The sequence below is a fragment of the Ascidia mentula genome, chromosome 1 (genome assembly GCF_947561715.1).
Source record: "Ascidia mentula chromosome 1, kaAscMent1.1, whole genome shotgun sequence".
Classification (NCBI taxonomy): domain Eukaryota; kingdom Metazoa; phylum Chordata; class Ascidiacea; order Phlebobranchia; family Ascidiidae; genus Ascidia; species Ascidia mentula.
The window spans coordinates 18,352,146-18,372,152 of NC_138566.1; the positions used below are offsets into that span (position 1 = coordinate 18,352,146).

The 20,007-nt window shown below is 38.3% G+C and overlaps 5 protein-coding genes across 5 annotated transcripts; 4 read left to right on the forward strand and 1 right to left on the reverse strand.

Annotated features, from left to right (window-relative positions):
* Positions 1-722: 722 nt before the first annotated feature.
* LOC145897031 (diphosphoinositol polyphosphate phosphohydrolase 1-like) lies at positions 723-3,120 on the forward strand. Its single transcript, XM_082985192.1, has 5 exons — positions 723-931; positions 1,037-1,147; positions 1,313-1,357; positions 1,721-1,906; positions 2,017-3,120. The coding sequence occupies exons 1-5, from the start codon at positions 836-838 to the stop codon at positions 2,272-2,274; spliced, it is 696 nt and encodes a 231-aa protein (XP_082841318.1). The 5' UTR covers positions 723-835; the 3' UTR covers positions 2,275-3,120.
* A 1,346-nt stretch (positions 3,121-4,466) lies between these two features.
* Positions 4,467-5,731, forward strand: LOC145899450 (large ribosomal subunit protein uL16m-like). Its single transcript, XM_082988239.1, has 2 exons — positions 4,467-4,607; positions 4,820-5,731. The coding sequence occupies exons 1-2, from the start codon at positions 4,602-4,604 to the stop codon at positions 5,552-5,554; spliced, it is 741 nt and encodes a 246-aa protein (XP_082844365.1). The 5' UTR covers positions 4,467-4,601; the 3' UTR covers positions 5,555-5,731.
* Positions 5,732-5,763: 32 nt separating this feature from the next.
* Positions 5,764-6,898, forward strand: LOC145899441 (transmembrane protein 231-like). Its single transcript, XM_082988227.1, has one exon. The coding sequence runs from the start codon at positions 5,764-5,766 to the stop codon at positions 6,688-6,690; it is 927 nt and encodes a 308-aa protein (XP_082844353.1). The 3' UTR covers positions 6,691-6,898.
* Positions 6,899-8,020: 1,122 nt separating this feature from the next.
* On the forward strand, positions 8,021-11,580 carry LOC145887684 (sideroflexin-1-like). The gene is made up of 11 exons (XM_082981905.1): positions 8,021-8,199; positions 8,401-8,473; positions 8,535-8,708; positions 8,779-8,877; positions 9,009-9,084; positions 9,403-9,488; positions 10,091-10,218; positions 10,457-10,506; positions 10,571-10,620; positions 10,816-10,863; positions 11,228-11,580. Exons 1-11 carry the CDS (start codon positions 8,100-8,102, stop codon positions 11,322-11,324), a joined length of 981 nt encoding a protein of 326 aa, XP_082838031.1. The 5' UTR covers positions 8,021-8,099; the 3' UTR covers positions 11,325-11,580.
* Positions 11,581-12,058: 478 nt separating this feature from the next.
* On the reverse strand, positions 12,059-14,713 carry LOC145888813 (uncharacterized). Its single transcript, XM_082979677.1, has 7 exons — positions 14,521-14,713; positions 14,260-14,458; positions 13,834-14,037; positions 13,454-13,714; positions 13,067-13,217; positions 12,582-12,741; positions 12,059-12,360 (listed from the first exon to the last, which is right to left on the reverse strand). Exons 1-7 carry the CDS (start codon positions 14,711-14,713, stop codon positions 12,059-12,061), a joined length of 1,470 nt encoding a protein of 489 aa, XP_082835803.1.
* Between the last annotated feature and the right edge of the window lie 5,294 nt (positions 14,714-20,007).

Genomic DNA, 20,007 nt, shown 5'->3' on the forward strand with positions numbered 1-20,007 from the left:
GCTCAAGGGAAGGCAGCAAATTTATTTGACCTACATTCTGCAGAAAATGTCAGATAAGGATGGTTTTTCAGCATCGGCCTGTGCTGCTGGCGCGTTAAGTTTTGCAGGAAGAGAATCGTGAACGATTGAGAGCAAGAAATTACATTGATAGTGTTTTGGGGAAATGCGGTGCCTATTGTCAATAAAGTTTTATTTGTGCAATAAACACAAAAATATATGAATTACCTTGGATTGCACAACTTCAACCGCGCTTTCGTGCGGCTTAATTACGAATGATGTCTGGCAGGATTTTGTTTTGTGCCCTGCGCAAAGAAGCACCCGCAAAGTCTGAAAGCACAGCGCGATCACGCATGTAGAGCGTGGCCGCGTTGGAGTGATGACGAGAAGGCTTGAAACAAGTTCCTTCAGTTTGATGAAAGGACCAGAACGTCGCAGAAAGGTTGGGTGCTGGGTCTGATTGACGAAGTGTGTTCTACAGAAAACCTGGCCTGCCTCTCGCATGCGATTAAAGTACTGTTGCTCTAAAGGGCACTAGGCACAGGGAAAGAAAGTCAAACTTACAGCACTCATGTGGTTTTTAATGTTTGTTCGATCGTGGTGCTGTTTTTCTGTGCTTAATCATTGACGAAAATGTTTGCCAAGCAATCCGCTTGTTAAGTTTACACTCCATCATAAACAAGTTGTACCACAGACAAGCCTACATTAGAATATATTCAGTCAGACAGTGTATATGTGAATGTGGTATTAAATGAAGTGCCTGCATCATTTTTTGTAGGAAAGGCTACAAAAAGGTGCATATACACAACTAAAACTACCTTAGTCTGTTTGTGTTAAAATGAAGATAAAAATTAACCAGATTCGGACATATGATGATGCTGGCTTTCGAAGACGAGCCGCTTGTCTGTGTTTTAAAGCAGAATGTGAAACAGAGGTGAGTGAAATATAAAACCCAATGATGTAACTTTACCCCAGCTGACTGTTGTGTTTCAAAATAAACAGTAACATTTCATCCAGTTTAAAAGAATTCCTGTTTTAGGTCATGTTGGTCACAAGCAGTCGATTTCAAGACATGTGGGTTGTTCCTGGGGGTGGGCTTGAACCAGGAGAAAGTCCAGAGACAACAGCTAAAAGGGAAGTGGAGGAAGAAGTAAGTTGCAAATTTTGTTTTTTGGGAAAGACTACAGACAATATACAACTTCCATCACATACACTTTAATTTTCAGCTAAAGATTTTTTTTTATTAGCATACTTAAGGTATATATCAACCTGGGCATGCATTTAACATTATGTTTAACTGTGTTATGTTTTGCAGGCTGGAGTAGTGGGAGACCTAGGACGTCTACTGGATGTGTTTGAGGTAAGTTTTCACTTCTAGATTAGCCATCTTTGTTTATTTATGTGTGCAAATTCATGGTAATTTATGAGGTTAGATGTCACTTGCCTTGCTAAATTTTGATAACATCTATGTGAAGTCTAATGCACTTAGCAATAATCCAGACTAATTTGTTTTGTTAAATAATGTCAAATTTGTGGATGGTATCCAAATGAAAAAAATAATCCGATATATAAAAGTTTGCTAAAAGTTTTGTATCTGATAGCGAGGCTCCCAAAGTTCAAGCTTTAGATTAACGAGGTCTGACTGCATCAAACTTCTGAATGTGTGAAGACCCACAATTTCTGTGGATCTTTGAATGCAACAAATCGTCTCTGCTTTTCTCAGAATGAAGAGAGGAAAACACGTACCTATGTTTATGTGCTCATCGTCAGAAAATTGAATGATGAATATGAAGACCGTAAGGACATTAATCGAAAAAGAAAGTGGTTTACATTGGAGGAAGCCCTCTTGAAACTGAGGGAGCACAAACCTGTTCAACAACTGTACCTGCAGAAGTTAATCTGTGACAAGGTAAAACAAAACACACAGTTACTAAGTAATTTATTAAATTGGTCAACTAGAAGCTATTTTCATTGCCCCAGTCCATGTTACTGTATATTTATTTGTATTTAAATGAACAGAATCATCAGCAACTATCTGCAAATTGCAAACTTCACTGTGTACACCACAACGTCTCTAGCCTCACAGCTTCAGTTTGCCTGCCAGCTGAAGTCGCCAAGCGTGGCCAGGGTGACGAAGTTAACGACGATGTCACAAGAAATGGTATGGAAAACGCTATAAGGACTCCTTTAGCGAAAAATGCCTTTTGGAAAGACTCTGCCGTACTTTCCCTTGGGAGCGACCCCCACATTAAACAGAAAGCAGTTAACTCCAATTAATGCGGGAACGGAGTTGCAGCTTGTGCATGGTGTGCCAACAACAGGTTTTTATTTCATCGCGCGTTATTGTTGATATTTTTCTCCTTTTTCCTGTTATTGTTTTTTCACTTACTGTTATGGATGGAAATTCAGTGTTGTCATTGTGCGTTGGAGATCAGCTATATTGATGTGGGTGTGATTCACTATTTGTCACAAGTTTTTACGGCGGGAAGGTATTAATTCAAGCACATTGCAGTTGATCTACTACTAGTTCAATAATTTCGAAGCAAAACATTGACGCCCATATACGGACACAGCAACTTTCACGAAGTGAACAACCCCCGGGGTACTCTTGAAACATGAAAAGTGTCGTTGCCGAGAACATGCGTGTTTGATGTGTTGCTTCTCGCTTGCGTTGCGCTTGTACTCTCATTCCTCGAAACGTCAGTCGGCTGACCAATGGCACACCTTGCTACATGTTTACTCGCTTCGACGTAAATCAACACTTTCAAAACATGCGCTCAACGGAGGGCGAAGGCAACATGTCTAATGGACCGTGAATAAATATGTTATTCCTAGCTATGCTGGAATTCTATACCACCAAGCATCCCCATAAGTACTTTGTAGTGTAGTTATTTGCCCTTTTAACCACAAGCGTGTAAAAGTTGGCCAGCCGATCGACGCACAGTCGTACTGAGTGCGCACCCTGTCATCTCCACACCTCTAAGCTTTTTGAAATGTGTAAGTTTTCGCACCAGTGTCACACGCTTTGTTATATGCGTAGACGTTTGTGGACGGTCACTGTAGCCGCGCTTGCGATGGCGCCTGTTGCATGCTTTCCGAAATAAAATTAAACGTAATTTGCAACCACGGAACAAAAACAGTTGGTGGTTTACTACAAGCCATGCGCATTTTACGACAGAGAAGTAAGATATATTTCACCGTAAGATTTTCGCGATTATCGTACTTTGTGTGTGATCTGGATTGAATTCCCTCGTTTGACATGTGATGCGAGTTAGTTATCGCAGGTGGGAACCCCAATTTACTTTTTGCAAAAGTTGAAAATTCTTCACCAATGACCAAATGTTAATTTGGCGGCTCTAGACATCGATTATGTCAGCGTGGCGCCGACGAACAGTTAATTGAAATCGATTTGGGGTTGCCCCACTTGTTTAATTAAGTAGGCCTACAGCAGTTCAGTTTACTTTCATACCATTAAAAAGTACCGCACTGTTATTAAGATGTTACATATATGTGTAGAAAAATGATCAAGCTTACCAGCATGCGGAAGTACTTGCAGAAATAGGATACTGAAATCATGCATGCATTCAGCCATTGGCATTCCTAGTTGGTCGAAGCGGTTATGCCCTCAAGAGGGATTCTTCCCTGTTTCATGAAATATTATGTGTGGCCAAATCTGGAAAAAAATATATCTGCTGTCAAGTCGTTTTATTCTTTCGCGAGGCGATGTTCAAAACAAAAACTTATATTTGCTTCAACCTATAGAATATTAGACCCACATCACAACTGGCCACTGCTCGCAAACAACATGCAGTGTATTACAAACGCACCGACATTTATGGGAAATAATACAAATACAAGTTGAGACTTGAGAGGTGCATTTTGCCTATTCCACGACCGTACGGTAGAAGGTTTTGACTTAACGAGATCACGCGTTAATGACGTAGAGATTATGTAGGCATATCTGCTCACCCTTTTACTCTTGCTCTTTGAATTGAATTTGTCGTAAAATCACTTTTTAAAGTCCTGATACAGCATATACAAAAAATATAGTCACATTGCTTTGCGAAGATAATCACTTGTTAAATATTCTGATTATTGTCAGTTACGTGGACAAATTTTTAAGGCTATTATCAGTAACCCAAGTGAATGAGGCCGAAGTTGGTTAATTTTAGCTCGAGCCTAGATGGAGTTGAAATGAAATAGTTTTTCGATTACCGGGAGCAGGAGTGGATTGGGAGTAAAACAATTTCGACCCTAATTTTTGTATTTTGAAACAACTTTACTGGTAAAGACAGACTTTTAAAAATCGTCTGTTGGAGAATATCAGCAGTAGTCAGGTTTGGCGATCGCTGGAATTTTTTTGGCACCGTCCCTGGAAGAGTGAAGTTACCGTAGTGCCAAAAATCATTGCTTGGGCCAACTGGATCAAAATATACGAAATGGTATACGTAAGTGTTTTTTTTGTAATGCAGGCATCAAACACCGCGAACGGTTTGTATTTCAAGTCGTGGGCAAGGGCAACAGGCCAAAAGGGATTGTGCTTAGATGACAACCATCTTTTTATAAGTTTTTGATTGCCCCATAACAGCATTATTCAGTAATGTATGCTGGTACGTCAATTGCCTGTCTTTGTCGCTACATTTGCTAGAAGTTGTCCTTTTATGTTATAATTTATAGATATAAAATAAACCATATTAAATGTATAATATTCATGTAGGCCTGCAAGTTGTCAGGCAAATATCGGTTAAAACCGATCTCGAGCAATTTATATAGGCCTACTCTGTCAAATCAATTTGTCTCAAGTTTTTGAATTGTTAAATAGAAAATGCCTTTGCGCGGGGTATCAATTTTGCGCTTGCACCCAAACACTTGTTGGAGATACCAAACAGTAGCTACGAGAGGATGGAAACCAAGTGATTATGATGTGGACCGACGAAAATATGATAGAAAAGAAGTGCCCAAGTCCTACAGATCCCTCCCACTTTTGCCTAAAACGCCCAATATTCCACCAAAAGAAAGAATGAGAAAGTCATATTTAGCAAGAGGCGCTTGCACTGGAGAAAAAGCTGAACTTCAACTGAAGCAATTTGGAGTAATAGCCTTGAAAGGTGGACTGTTAAAGTTCAACCATTTACACAGCATACAAAGTTCTGTGAATAAGTTCATTAAGAACAAAGACCTGCAAGCTATTTGGCGTGTTGATGCACCATATCGTGCAGTAACAAAGCATCCATTACAAGCTGTTATGGGTGGAGGAAAAGGCAAAATTGATTACTATGTAACACCGGTGAAAGCCAGACAAGTTATCTTTGAACTTGGTGGTAGAGCAGAATTTTCTTTTGTTTACCCATTACTTCAACACTTAGCACTTCGTATGCCATTCCCAGCAATGGCTGTTGAGTATGAAATGCTGAAGTCCATGTATGAAGAGGAGCAACGCATTGAAGATGACAATGAGAACTTTTTTACATTTCGTGAATTGGTGACTAAAAACATGCAAGGGATTAAGGCGTATGTCACAAAAAATGATTTCAAATACTTTGGAAAGATGAGATAATGGTAGTAGATAACAACTATTTGTCTTTGGCATGATTTCGATTATTTTTTTAGCTGTATTTGCATCTTGCGACCCAAAGTGGGCATGTGGTTGTAATTGCCAATATTCATTTTCAGCCATTTTTTCTGATAATTGCAAATATTTGTGTTGTTTTAACTCATTTTTTTTTCAATTCAGGCAATTATACAAATTTTCGTAAAAACCATAAGATGACTGTACTTGAGATCTACTCCCATCCTATTGTCAGTCGTTACAAGTCCAGCTTATGTACAAAAGCAACTCTGTTTATACTTGTAACCTTAGTGCTGACATTTATACCTCCTTTACTGATTGCCTATAGAAGTCAAGGATTCTGGATTACAACGAACACATACACAGAGCAACCTGATATAAAGTTCAAAAAGCAAGCACTAGTTATTCTTGACACTCAGCAGCCTGGAGAATTTCTTGCTTGGAGCACTTACTCCAACTTTAACTCATTGCTGCAGAGCAATTTAAGGATTCCTATGGTCCAATCAACTGAAACTGATGTAAACGGCGATGGAAAATTTGACCAACTAAATTTTACCATTCAGTTTCCACTCTCAGCCACAGAAGCTGTAACTTCCATTCAAATGCTACTGATATTTGATTTTAAACTCTATCGCATGTCTACTTTTCAAATGGAAAGTCTGGCTTACATCACCCATTCATGTTTGACTCCAGGTGCCCTTTTCACATCTTCTGGGGACTTACGTATGTATCAGAAAACTCCACTTAGACACAGAGGCACTGATACCAGGTTTAACTCCAACATTATCAACTCCACAAGTGTATTTGCTACTGATTATGACCTGACAACTATACTTGGGGGCTACGCACAGCGCAACATTACAACAGTATATGCTCCTAGCTATCCAGTGTGGAAATCAGGGCGTGGAGCAACACAACCATTTAAAATTGAAATTATTATTACTTACCCAACAGAGACCATTACCTACACACCGGGTTTTTGGGAACTAATTAAGTGGGGCTGGATTCAATATGTCACAATTTTGCTTCTCTTTCTCTGGGTGTTCAAGAAAATTAATGTTGCTATTTTTAGCAGTCAGGTATTTCAGACAATAATTGAAAAGCCAAAATTAAAGCAACAATAAACTTGCACTACTACATGTACAATTTTTTTGCAGAGTACTCTATTTTTATAGTATTGTTTTATAGTTTTGAATGTGTGTTATTTTGCTGTTCAGCGGGCATGATATTTGTTATCAGGCTTTATGTAGTTTTGTACAGGTAAATTCGTTGTATTTTTGTAGTTTCATATATTTATGCATTTGCTTTATGGCAATAAACTTCAATATAACATGGAAATGTTGGGACACTTTCCTGAAAAAAAATCATACTTGTAGTTATTGCAACTGTGTGAATATCTATTTGTGACTGCACCAACATCAGTATGAGTTATTAGAAAGATGAACTATGCATTTACATAAGGTGTCGAGGATCTATTGCATGTCTAAAATTGCAAGCATATACTGTAAATTAGGTCGTGGCAAGAACAGAAATGTAGTGAATGTTTGGTGAACCACTTTTATCTGATAATTTAGTGTTCTACTTTGAAGGTTTAAAAAGTTTTTTAACAGTCGTTCGCTGGTTATATCGTATGGGGCGAAATCTCAAAAGTTTGCGGATGCTGTTCAATCCTAGGGCTATGAGTTTTGGTTAGTGCTCGGTAGATGGGGAAAATACTACACAGGGTCACAAAGTTTTCGCAAAACTGGATCCACATATAAGTTTGTATAAAATTAAAGTCTGTGCGAATTTAAATTGTAAGGCGTAAACCTGTTATTTTTTGGTTGTATAAAAGAATTGAAATACTACACTAAATTACACCGTTAACATTCACACGTGGATCGAGTTTGCAGGAAACTTTGTGACCCGGTCACCCGGTATAATAGTATCTTCTGGTGTGGTAGGTGGCCGTTGACACCTGCGGTTAAAAGCACACCGGCGTGTGCATGCATGACTGAAAACCACTGATCTCTACTAAATCAGTGGTGAAAACCGGTTTATTTGAGTTTCTATGTTTACAAACCTTGTAACTCGTGTGTTGTGGTGCTAATAATATTTTGCATGTATTGTATTCATTAAAAATAAAAAAAAAAAAACACTGGTCGAGCAATTAAAAAATTTATGACGCAGTGGTGTCGTTAATATTTTTCTGTGGTATATCATAGCATATGAGGAGTTTCATAACATAGGACGTAAAACAACACGAAAAAGCCGCATCGAAAAAGCAATCCAACTGTAACCAGTAATGCGAAGCGGCATTTGCGTTGAGCAAATACAAGCTACAGCTACACCCCCTAGTCGCGACCTTGTGAATGGCTGGAAGAGAATAGTTGGAGGCGTGTGCGTATCAAGCTATCGTGTGTCACATTGTAATGCTGCTGGAAAGATATGTGGTGGAAGTATACTGTTGTATAGTAAATAAATGCCAGTTTTTATGTTACCTACTCAGAACTTTTAAGTATTTATTGTCAGTAATTTGTCATATTGATTGAAAATGTCAGACGATCTATCAAAATCTCTGTCACAAATTGATTTGACCAAGCCCAGGTGGAGCCAACAAACATATGGTGGGAGGGCCAAACACTTTTTTACAGGTAACATGTTGAACTTTAGTGATAAATATAAAAAAGCAAATATCAATTTGGCAGTTAGCCTACTATGTTTATTTGAGTTTGGCTGCATTTGAAAATTAAATAGCTTTAGTAACAACAAATAATGGTAAATGAATAAATGTTAAAAGTTGCAATAATAACTTGCATTAATCTGTACATTATATTTGCCAATTTCCTTTTCAGTTACCAACCCCTTAAATGTTTTGTTATCCAACAAAGATTTGGAAAATGCAAAGCAACTTGTTTTAAAATCACGGTTAGTATCGTAAAAAAAACTTTCTTTTGAGTACAGTTTTCCCAAATTTTAAAATTTTAAGTGAAGGGACCCCTTTGCCACTCGGGACAACTGCAGAAGACCTATGGAAAGCAAAATATAGATATGATAGTGCTTATCATCCTGACACCAAAGAAAAGATGTTCATTCTGGGCAGAATGTCAGCTCAAGTCCCTATGAACATGTCGATCACAGGATGTTTATTAACATTTTACAAGTAGGTCGTGGTTATAGTTTGCATTAATTTTCATTATAAAACCTCAATCATGTTGATCTCTTTTATGAAGGACTGCACCTGCTGTTATATTTTGGCAGTGGGCCAATCAGACTTTTAATGCCATAGTCAATTACACAAACAGAAGTGGGGATGCTCCAATATCAACACAGTATGTTGCATTTTTATATCGCGTTTGTTAAGTAAATATTTTTCCAACTTGTAAATTGTAAAGTAACAAACGAATTTTATATTGTCTCTACACACATTGCATACTTCATATACCAAGTGTGCTTTTTGCAGGAGGCTGTTGACTTCATATACATTTGCTACCGGAGGTGCTGTTGCCACTGCACTATACCTCAATTCATTGACAAAGGTATGGATAGTGTAGATAAGGTTTTCTCAACTCGTTTGAGTCCTTGGATCACCAGGCCAAACATTGTGGACCTCCATAGGCTAAATTGAATATTTATAGAGGGACAAAACTTTCATAATAAATCAAAACCCAGTTGACCACCCATGGATCTTGATTTAGTGTGATCGGTATTTTTTCCTTATTTGTGTGCATTTGTCTACGTGAAAAAAGAAGAATTTAAACGACAAATCAATGCACAGTTGGCGGATTTCAATTTTTTTCTCGTCAAACAGTTTATCAAAAATCAAGATATTTATAGTGCCCAATATATTACAACAGACCCTACCGTCTTTGGTGGGACGTTACGTTCCCTTTGCTGCAGTGGCCGCTGCGAACTGCATCAACATACCCATGATGAGAAGCCGGTAAGTAACCGCGTTTATTATTATTTAGACGTCGTGTGGACTGTAATAAATAACGATGCGTTTGTTTCCGCTTCTTGCTTGCTCTTTCAACACGTTTTCGTGATGGAGGTTTTGTGTTACACCATGATATGAACCAAAGATTTATTTCCTGGAAATTTGTTATCTGAATCTGTTTATCTGAAAGAATTTGTTATCGATAACCACCTAAGGTTCAAAGCCGTTCGGTTCTCGTCAGTTCACTGCACATGTTTACGGCGTAATTAGACGGCTATCACGACGTGAAAAATAAAATTATCAAATTATCGAATATTAAAGTGGAGTGTAATGATTAAAATTACATGTTCAATAAACTGGGATTATTCCAACAGAGCAAAAAAAAAGACATCCGATATGACCAATTGACACCAAGTTTATGATATTTATCGCAAACGTGTGATTGGCGTAAAACATGTCTGATATGAAACCGCAATTTTAGTATCAATACCTGATAAAGTCTCGCTGAATGGCAGATGAAACGTCGTAAAAATACAGCACGTATATTTTATGCCAGAAGAGCAGTACGTTTTAATTTGGAAAACATGTCGTAAATTGTTCTTGCACAGGGAGTTGTCGGAAGGCATTCCGGTGGTGAGTGAAAGTGGGGAGAGACTCGGATCTTCGAAGAAAGCGGCTCGAACCGCGATTGTTCAAGTTATCGTCTCGCGGATTGGGATGGCCTTACCTGGAATGGGTATGCGTTACTAATGTACTTTCAGTGAATATGCGGTCGAGTCCACATTAAATCCAAATTTTTGTATCGATCGTAGAAACGACCTGTGACGCTACAAATAGCAGTTTCTGTTTTGCCAATCTAGTATATAAGCATGCTGCATTTAAGATTTTGCTCCACAGTATTGTGTATCCAAAATCTATGTTGTGTACTGGTTGCAGGTTGGTCGAACCTATAAACGTATGTTTTTTTATTTCAGCCATTCCACCCATCATCATGAACCGGTTGGTGAAAGGGAAGTTTCTTAAGGTTTGTGCCATGAACTCACATAACGTATTTGGTGTTGTACTGAAATGATAAATTCTTTGCGCAGAAATATCCATTCATGAACGCCCCCATCCAAGTACTTCTGGTTGGATTCACGTAAGTAATTACAACAAACAAAGTAACCGAGTTTCTTAAAACTTTGACCAAGAATCTCTCTGTGGTCCTAGAAGTTAAAATGTCATTTTTTGTAATTGATTTTACTACAAAAATGATGACATAAAAATGGATCAAGATGACGCTGTATTCAGTGTTTGAAAGTTGTTTTTGTAAATTATTTTAATTTTTTTACAGACTTTCTTTCGCCACACCGCTTTGTTGTGCGTTATTTCCTCAAATGAGGTAAATATGTTTTTATTTGTTTATGTAGTAGTGTCTTGGGTGCAAAATATTTGGAGTTGATAACTTTGAAAATGAAAGCCAAAGCTAAAATGCTGTTAATCATTATAGTAAACGTTTCGAACACTAACTGGGTTCATCATCAGTACTACAATGAGCGCATGCAAGAAAAGCGTCGGGGTAATAAATGAGCATGCGCTCATTGTAGTACTGATGATGAACCCAGTTAGTGTTCGAAACGTTTACTATAATGATTAACAGCATTTTAGCTTTGGCTTTCATTTTCAAAAATATTAGTGTCTTTACCAACAGATTTCTTTCGGCAATTTTTGGTGGTATAACTGTCTATCCTTTTATGTCCATACAGTTCGCTTGCCGTTACGTCGTTGGAAAAAGATCTTCAGGATGAAATTACAGCGAAATGTCCGGAGGTCAAAAGGGTGTATTTTAACAAAGGACTGTAAAATCACCCGGTGTTTCAAAATCCATTTTAGTTTTGTAACCCTTTCATTTCTTAAACAGGATTTTATCGAAAAACTATATTAGAAGGTTTTATCCAGCTATGTTTTTACATATGCACAAATTTGACATCTTTAGGTGGCTCTTTGCAAACGTACCTCTTGTGTGTGTTTTATAGCGTCGATAAGATCGTTCTTTCCGATTGCATGAATCATTCGTTTTAAACAATTCATTTTACCTTTTTAGGACAAATAAACATCTACGGTGAAAATCCTGTGTTTTTAGTGTGAAGGCGGTTGTAGTACATGGCCCTATAGAAATTAGCTCATTACTGGATAACACACCAGGAGGTTTCAGAGTTGGATGGGAAAAACCTGAGAAAATTCGTACTTAAACAATCAAAACTTAAATCCACTTGTTAGCTTCTACAGGAAGGGACATATATTTGCACAGAAAAAAAAGTAAATTTTGATGCAGGTAACATAAAATCATGCAAAAACAGAAAACAAAATGTAAAAATAATCGCGAATACAACAAAAGAAACTTGTATTGTTTTTCGCCAAGTATATGTGCGAAATGGTTAATAAATACATAAAACGCTTTATTCAATCCTCGACAATAGCAAAAGAGTTTGTCAAACGTTAAGACAAGTAAAATCAAAATTGCACAAAAAATAACAGGAACTTAATGTTGCAGCCCAGCATGATATAGAGAAGCAGGTTAAACATTCTAAACGCGTCTATTGAGTAGCGTTATCTGGTGAAGTGGACTTCGTTAGCATTGAGCATTGCCTCGCAAAGTCAAACTGCGGTTTGACCTTGAGTAACCGCACGACCCCGTCGCCACTTCCAGATTGGCTGGATTGCTCACGCCGTGCAAACAAATCTCCGATTGGAGTCCCTCTAAGTGATTCCCTTAGGCGGCGGTTTCGTCGTGAGCTCAGCGTCCGTCCTAGAGCATAGCACAGTGCTCCAAGCAACGCAACGCATGTGATGTTGGAGATTGCGAGCAGAGTTGGAACCATCCATGAAAATCGGGTTTCTTTGCATAGATTGAAAAAACACATTCGATGAGCCGGTGTTTTAAAAATGAATACCGCCCTATTGGAATTGATTAGTTTTCTTACGGCCGATTATTAGCTTGTCGTAACGTACAAGTGTAACCTACTTACGCACCACCATGCACGTAACAAAGTAAACCAACATCTTGTATTTTATGTGGCTATGACTATCAACTAATCAACTTTTGTTTTACATACGCACCTTTGCGTTTTTCATTTTTTGCTCCAGGCTCTATTGCTTGTTTCTTCACAGTGCGTTGCTTGGTAACGTGAATTGGACCCCTTGTTAAGTCTCTATGAAAGTCGGCACTGGTAAGCAGTAAAGAAACCAAGTCTGACCGACGTTGACGGTTCGAAGTGCACTGCACATAAAGTGAAATATACTTTAAACTAACAATAAACCGAAAATTCAGTTGTTGTCTTGATTTGATTATGTGATATGTTTGGAACAAAAATACAACACAATGCCGACAGCCATATGTTGTATAAATGTTTTTGCATTGGGCATATATTGTACTTATTTTCAGGCAGTTAACATTTTGGTTTTATGAACACGTAAATACGAGTTAATGAAAAATTATCCGAACATAAAATTAGTCAGAATATCAACATTTGGTAAAACCCAAATTTACTTTAATTGCTCGTAAGTTACTAAGTTGCTGGGAAAATATTTTTTTAAACATATACCTGGCAATGTTTTTTGCACAACTTGACATGGCAGTGAATATAAATGTCGGCAGTTTGATCGAGTTCAAAGACTTTAAACATAAACAGGCTTCTTCGTCCAGATCCATTCGACAGTATTTCGTGGTGGAACTTTGTCGATTTAGCAGGGCATCTAAAAAAATTAAATCTGAAGAAAAGGAGCCTGTTTGCTGACGCCAAATGTTTCTGCTGTGCATTAAAAGTGTTGACTTTGGTAAATTCTAATTGTTTAGTTATGAACTGAATAGGGCCAAACCAAAGGTTTTGATACAAACGGTGCAACAGAAGCTGCATGACGATGAGATCTGACGAAGATACATTTTTCACAAAACCCTATAAACCTCTAAAGTCTTACCGCTTTAAACTCACTTGTCTTTAATAATGTCAACGGAATAAAAATCTTTTCCTACAACAAACTGCGAAGATACGTAACAATCAAGCAAGGTCAAATGATATCCAAGCGTCCGGGCGCTTTCAACCGTGACGAACAGCTCTTGACCAATTGGAATCGAAAGCGGAAAATCAAACGCAGCGTCCTTGCTTGAATTTTCGCTGGGTAAAAATCCCCACACATCCATCTGGACGTTGACTGACCCGTTCACTGTCAAGAAGGGCTTCGGCTTGCAACATCTGCAGTGCATTGACGTTTGAATATTCTTGGTTCGGAATTCAAATACGCGTATTTTTTTTTATAAACTAGGACCCATGCAAGGTGCCACGAAATTTTTCACGTTGTTAACAAATCTTACACGGGGTTTACGAACGACTTCTCAATGGCCAGCCGCGGGTAGAAGCAACGAACATTCGCAAGAACGATCGGGTATCCGTAAAAGTTGGCCACCGTCTTCTCAAACCAAACTTGGTTCGTGACGACCGCCATTCCATCATCTGGGGAATCCCCGACGATTTTTGCCACAGTATCACAGCTGATAAATGGGGCGGGCAGCGTGAAGCTGAAAGCGTGAAGTGAAAGTTGTTTTCTTTTTCGAAAAAAGCAAGGTTTTTGTTGATAGGCCAACAACCTTAATATTTTTATTTCAAACAAGGATATCAGTCGAAGTTCAATGAGTTTCATTAAAATAGTGTCTTATTATCAAATTAAGGAAGGCCTATTTTACAAAATTATTCATTCAGTACATTTATAGTTTCGAAAAGCTGTAATTGCCTTTACATACCTATATTGAGCATTATTCTGTTTTGTGGTGTCAGAAACCGCTTTGCATTCTGCGTCATTTGGATTAAACTTGTTTGAAATGTAAAGGGCTGTAGTGATGTCATCAAATGTGACGTTGTACTTCAAGGCGTATCGATGCAACAACCAACTGGGCAAGGTTACGCGGATTTCATCGTCGAAGCAATGGACGCCGAGAGCATCTAACGTGCAAAATGTGCTTGTAGTCATTGATGTACTTTCGAACAAACACGGTTTCACTTACTCCATGTGCAACTGTCATTGCCTCCAATGCATCGATATTTTTTATCTTCAGAGTTTGGAACAAGTTGGCACGAGCAGTTGTTTTTACAGGGATTCACAATACAAGGATCATACTTGTCGTCAGCTTCACTGCTTTCTGTCAAAGCAGCAATGCATTTGTGATGATTCGTCGCATGCATGCTTGTTTCAGTCATCATTGCGATATAAACACCAAGAAAATCTGTGGCATGTTTTTCCCCTGCACTTTTTTAAGTTCATAAGAGGCATAATTGACAAGAGATAAATCATCTATGCTATGCTACTGCACAACAAGTTATCTATGTTGTACTAATTATAACATATAATATTACTGACACAATAACAGCTCACCTGTGTAGGCCACAGCAATCAAAAGAATGAACAACCTGCATGCATAAAGTTTGCATCGGGCCATCTTCAAACTACCAAAAAATACCACTGTTACCTTTGAAGCATACTTTGTCACTCGTAAGTTCTTACTAACAAAGTCAGTAGGCTACTGTAGTTGATCAAACAAAAACAGTGCTTGATTGAACCGCGGTAGAAGTGACCGCTGTAGTAAAAACGCAAGAAAACGCAGGCAAATAAACGCACCCACCCTAAGGCTCGTTGCGAAGAAGAAGTTGCCCTTTCGCAACTGCCTGCTGCATGGCCATTAAAAAGTTGCTTTTGGCCACGTTTCATTCAATGTTCATCCGAACTTTGTTGGCACCGCGTCTTATGCAGCCTGCCACAACCCAACACCTCCCAGTGCGACTTGCTGCTATCCGACAGCAACAGGTGTGTGATTGTTCAAAAATACTAATGATTTAATGTGGATTTGGCATTATTGGTGCTGTTGAATTGTTGAATAACTTGATATTGCTACATTGCTACCATAACGTATATAGTGAAAATCATACGTCGAAATCAAACAGATCCTGTAACAAAAAGCCAGGCTGATCCTGTAATAAAAAGCTACTGCTGTTGCTTTTTTTAGTATTCAAAATCATACAAATGCAATAAAAAACTTAAATGTATTTGAAGCATACGTTGATTCCAAATACGGCATTGCACAGAAATAAAAAGAGTAGCCAAGGGTTTTGAAGCAATTTACAGATGCAACGAGTTACCGTGTACCATACACCCCGTACACTTGAGTACCGTACGCCTGAGTACCGTACTCTTGAGCGCCGTACACATTTTCAGTAGTCTGTACGTTTCTGAAATATTTTACAGGTTAAGAAACAATACTGTATATGTTTTAACAAACAACAAAGTACAGGAGTACCTTTGGCGTCGTCTGTAGAAAAAGTACAACGTTATAATTACTACAGCAACAAATATGATGGAAGGAATAGTGGCGGCCACTGCTATTAATGTGGTGTTGTCGTTGTTTTTGTCTGCGACGGTTTTGTCTTCGACTTTTGGAACATCTGTGTATAAAAAATATTAAATGCGTCCATAGCAAAATACCAAACTTGGCATCAAAATTTAGAAGTCTTGCAAGGATTTTACAGTGATTCTATACTAGCGATGTAAGGTTTTGGAAAACAGAATTATTTCATTTTAAACAAGCATATGCAATCACACAATAAAGTGAGCTGGCGTGCGTTCAAGTATAAAATCTGCCGAGCTTTGGTATGACTACTGTTTTGAAATTATCAATACGCCGTCAAGCAGACACAAATGTAATCAGTATATAGAAACGCCATATCATGAGATTGTACAAAAGTTCAAATATACGCAAACAGTTTTACACATTCTAAATCTGAAAATATAAAGAGTAAAGAGATTGGAAATTTCTACAACCATCAAACAAAATCGTTAACTGCAAACTTTATGCTAGGAAAAGTAGCCCATATAAAAAGGTTGAAAGTCATGGAAAACTTACACGAGTACGACCTTTCACAGATGTACCTTGCGTCACTTTCACAATATGCGTCAACTAAATCTATATTTTTCTCCCAATCGCGGAAATACCCCATCGTAACGCAATTGTCACGAGTAACTCGATTATTTGGTTCATTCCACCTCCACATATTACTGGTATTACTTAATATGGTGCCGTCCGTCCATCTGAAGTCATACCCACCGGGTAAGGCCTTTGCACCGGTTAAGTATGAGAATGGATAATCTGCAAAAATACGACCATAATACCCAATACATGAGTGTCGGGTGTACATAAAATACAAACGACCAAAACATTCAGGTTGGGAACTACTGCATTAGACGTTCTGAAAATGTATACATGTTACCTATCGACTTAAGATCTGTGATATAGTCCGATCGTTGCCTGGGATTTTGTTTGAACATGTCATATAAACTGGTTGCCGTAAAGCTCTTTAATTGGCTTTCAAGGTGCCGACAGCAAACATTGGGTGTGGCAATGTTTATAGATAATAGAGAAAGTGTTACTTTACCAGTTACAGTCTCGATTTTGATTTCATTTTTGAGAAATTGCAATATTTCTGGTGTTTTGACATTTGCTAACTGTGCATCTCTTGCGGTACACGCACTTTCAGCTTGTGCATAGCCGGCAGCGTATGTTTCGCTGGAAATAAAGTACTCCAAATCTCCCAAGTGATGCCAAGTTTCAGCAGAAGTCTCTGTGAAAAATGTACAACTGGAGAACATGCACAAAACAACTGCACTTTTGACGACTTCCATTTTCGATAATTGCCATACACTGACGATGGTAAAAAAACTGCTACTCCATCGCTTTTAACTTTGAGTTACTTCACTCACAGTGAAATTAAAAATTGACACACAAAGCTACCAACAATCACAATTTCCCTGTCTCCAATATCAACTGAATGTCTTTATTGCGTCACAAAACACTTTTTTACACACAAAGGTTGAAAAAAGGGTACATTTAGATTTTCCGTTTGTCCAACGGGCCCTTTCTTATCATGCAGTGAAGTGTTTTAGTGTATGAAACCAACTTACTTATTGTGTCACTGTTTCTTATTATTACTTTCAAAATCATTGCACAAGCAGCAACACAGGTGCAACTAGGTAAAACATAATTTTTATGGATAATAGTAACAGCAACACAGGTGCAACTAGGTAAAACATAATTTTTATGGATAAAAAGTACTTATCCCATAGGAATTAACGTTAGGGATGATTTAAAAATAACTTACTGCGCATAAAACTTGTCCGCCAACCATCTGAACCCCGTCAAGCTAGAAGGTGCTTATTATGTTTTTGAAATGTAACTTACAAAATGCAGCCTAACCAAATCAACTGACAAGATAGATATTGTAGATTCTTGATGCCGTAAAAGTTGGCCACCGTCTTCTCAAACCAAACTTGGTTCGTGACCGGTCCTTCTAAAATGTGCTCGTGCAACTATGTGTCGATATGTGAAGCTATGTGCAACCATGTGGAGCTATGTGTCGCTATGTGCAACCATGTGGAGCTATGTGTCGCTATGTGGAGCTATGTGCAACTTTGTGGAGCTATGTGCAACTATGTAAAGCTATGTGTTGCTATGCGGAAATATGTGCAACTATGTGAAGCTATGTGTCGCTATGTGAAGCTATGTGCAACTATGTGCAACTATGTGGAGCTATGTGTCGCTATGTATCGCTATGTATCGCTATGTGCAACTATGTGAAGCTATGTGCAACTATGTGGAGGTATGTGACATACGTCATTAATGCCCGCAAGGCTTGGATGCCCAAAACAAGAAATTTTGGATATCTTGTTTATGGATTCTGCTTTTCTAACACTGAAATTTGAATTATTGCTTTTGAATTCCTTGTAGGCTATACAAGAAAACGGTTGTCCGCCTCCCGAACGTACTTACATGTGCGGCGCTTGGTAAAATGTGTTTGGCGAACCTTGTTTTATGCAATATAGACCAGGTGTATATGTTGTTACTTTATTTTGGCATTGTCTTGTATTGTTCTCCTTAGTTTTGTTATTGTGTCATCGATTCAACAGTGTGTATTCTCCACATAGTTGCACATAGCGACACATATCTTCACATAGCTTCACATAGCTTCACATAGCTTCACATAGCAACACATAGATCCACATAGCTCCACATAGCTGCACATAGCTTCACATAGTTGCACATAGTTGCACATAGCTCCGCATACCTCCGCATAGCTTCACATAGCTGCACATAGCTGCACATAGCGACACATAGCTCCACATAGCTCCACATAGTTGCACATAGTTGCACATAGCTTCACATAGCGACACATAGCTTCACATAGTTGCACATAGTTGCACATATTTCCGCATAGCAACACATAGCTTTACATAGTTGCACATAGCTCCACAAAGTTGCACATAGCTCCACATAGCTCCACATAGTTACACGTAGTTGCACATAGCTCTACATGGCGGCACATAGTTACACGAGCACATTTTAGAAGCGCCCGTTCGTGACGACCGCCATTCCATCATCTGGGGAATCCCCGTCGATATTTGCCACAGTATCACAGCTGATAAATGGGGCGGGCAGCGTGAAGTAAAAGTTGTTTTCTTTTACAAAAAGGAAGGTTTTTGTTGATAGGCCAACAACCTTAATATTTTTATTTCAAACAAGGATATCAGTCGAAGTTCAATGAGTTTCATTAAAATAGTGTCTTATTATCAAATTAGCCTATTTTATAAAATTATTCATTCAGTACATTTATAGTTTCGAAAAGCTGTAATTACCTTTACATACCTATATTGAGCATTATTCTGTTTTGTGGTGTCAGAAACCGCTTTGCATTCTGCGTCATTTGGATTAAATTTGTTTGAAATGTAAAGAGCTGTAGTGATGTCATCAAATGTGACGTTGTACTTCAAGGCGTATCGATGCAACAACCAACTGGGCAAGGTTACGCGGATTTCATCGTCGAAGCAATGGACGCCGAGAGCATCTAACGTGCAAAATGTGCTTGTAGTCATTGATGTACTTTCGAACAAACACGGTTTCACTTACTCCATGTGCAACTGTCATTGCCTCCAATGCATCGATATTTTTTATCGTCAGAGTTTGGAACAAGTTGGCACGAGCAGTTGTTTTTACAGGGATTCACAATACAAGGATCATACTTGTCGTCAGCTTCACTGCTTTCTGTCAAAGCAGCAATGCATTTGTGATGATTCGTCGCATGCATGCTTGTTTCAGTCATCATTGCGATATAAACACCAAGAAAATCTGTGGCATGTTTTTCCCCTGCACTTTTATAAGTTCACAAGAGGCATAATTGACAAGAGATAAATCATCTATGCTACTGCACAACTAATTATCTATGTTGTACTAATTATAACATATAATATTACTGACACAATAACAGCTCACCTGTGTAGGCCACAGCAATCAAAAGAATGAACAACCTGCATGCATAAAGTTTGCATCGGGCCATCTTCAAACTACCAAAAAATACCACTGTTACCTTTGAAGCATACTTTGTCACTCGTAAGTTCTTACTAACAAAGTCAGTAGGCTACTGTAGTTGATCAAACAAAAACATTGCTTGAT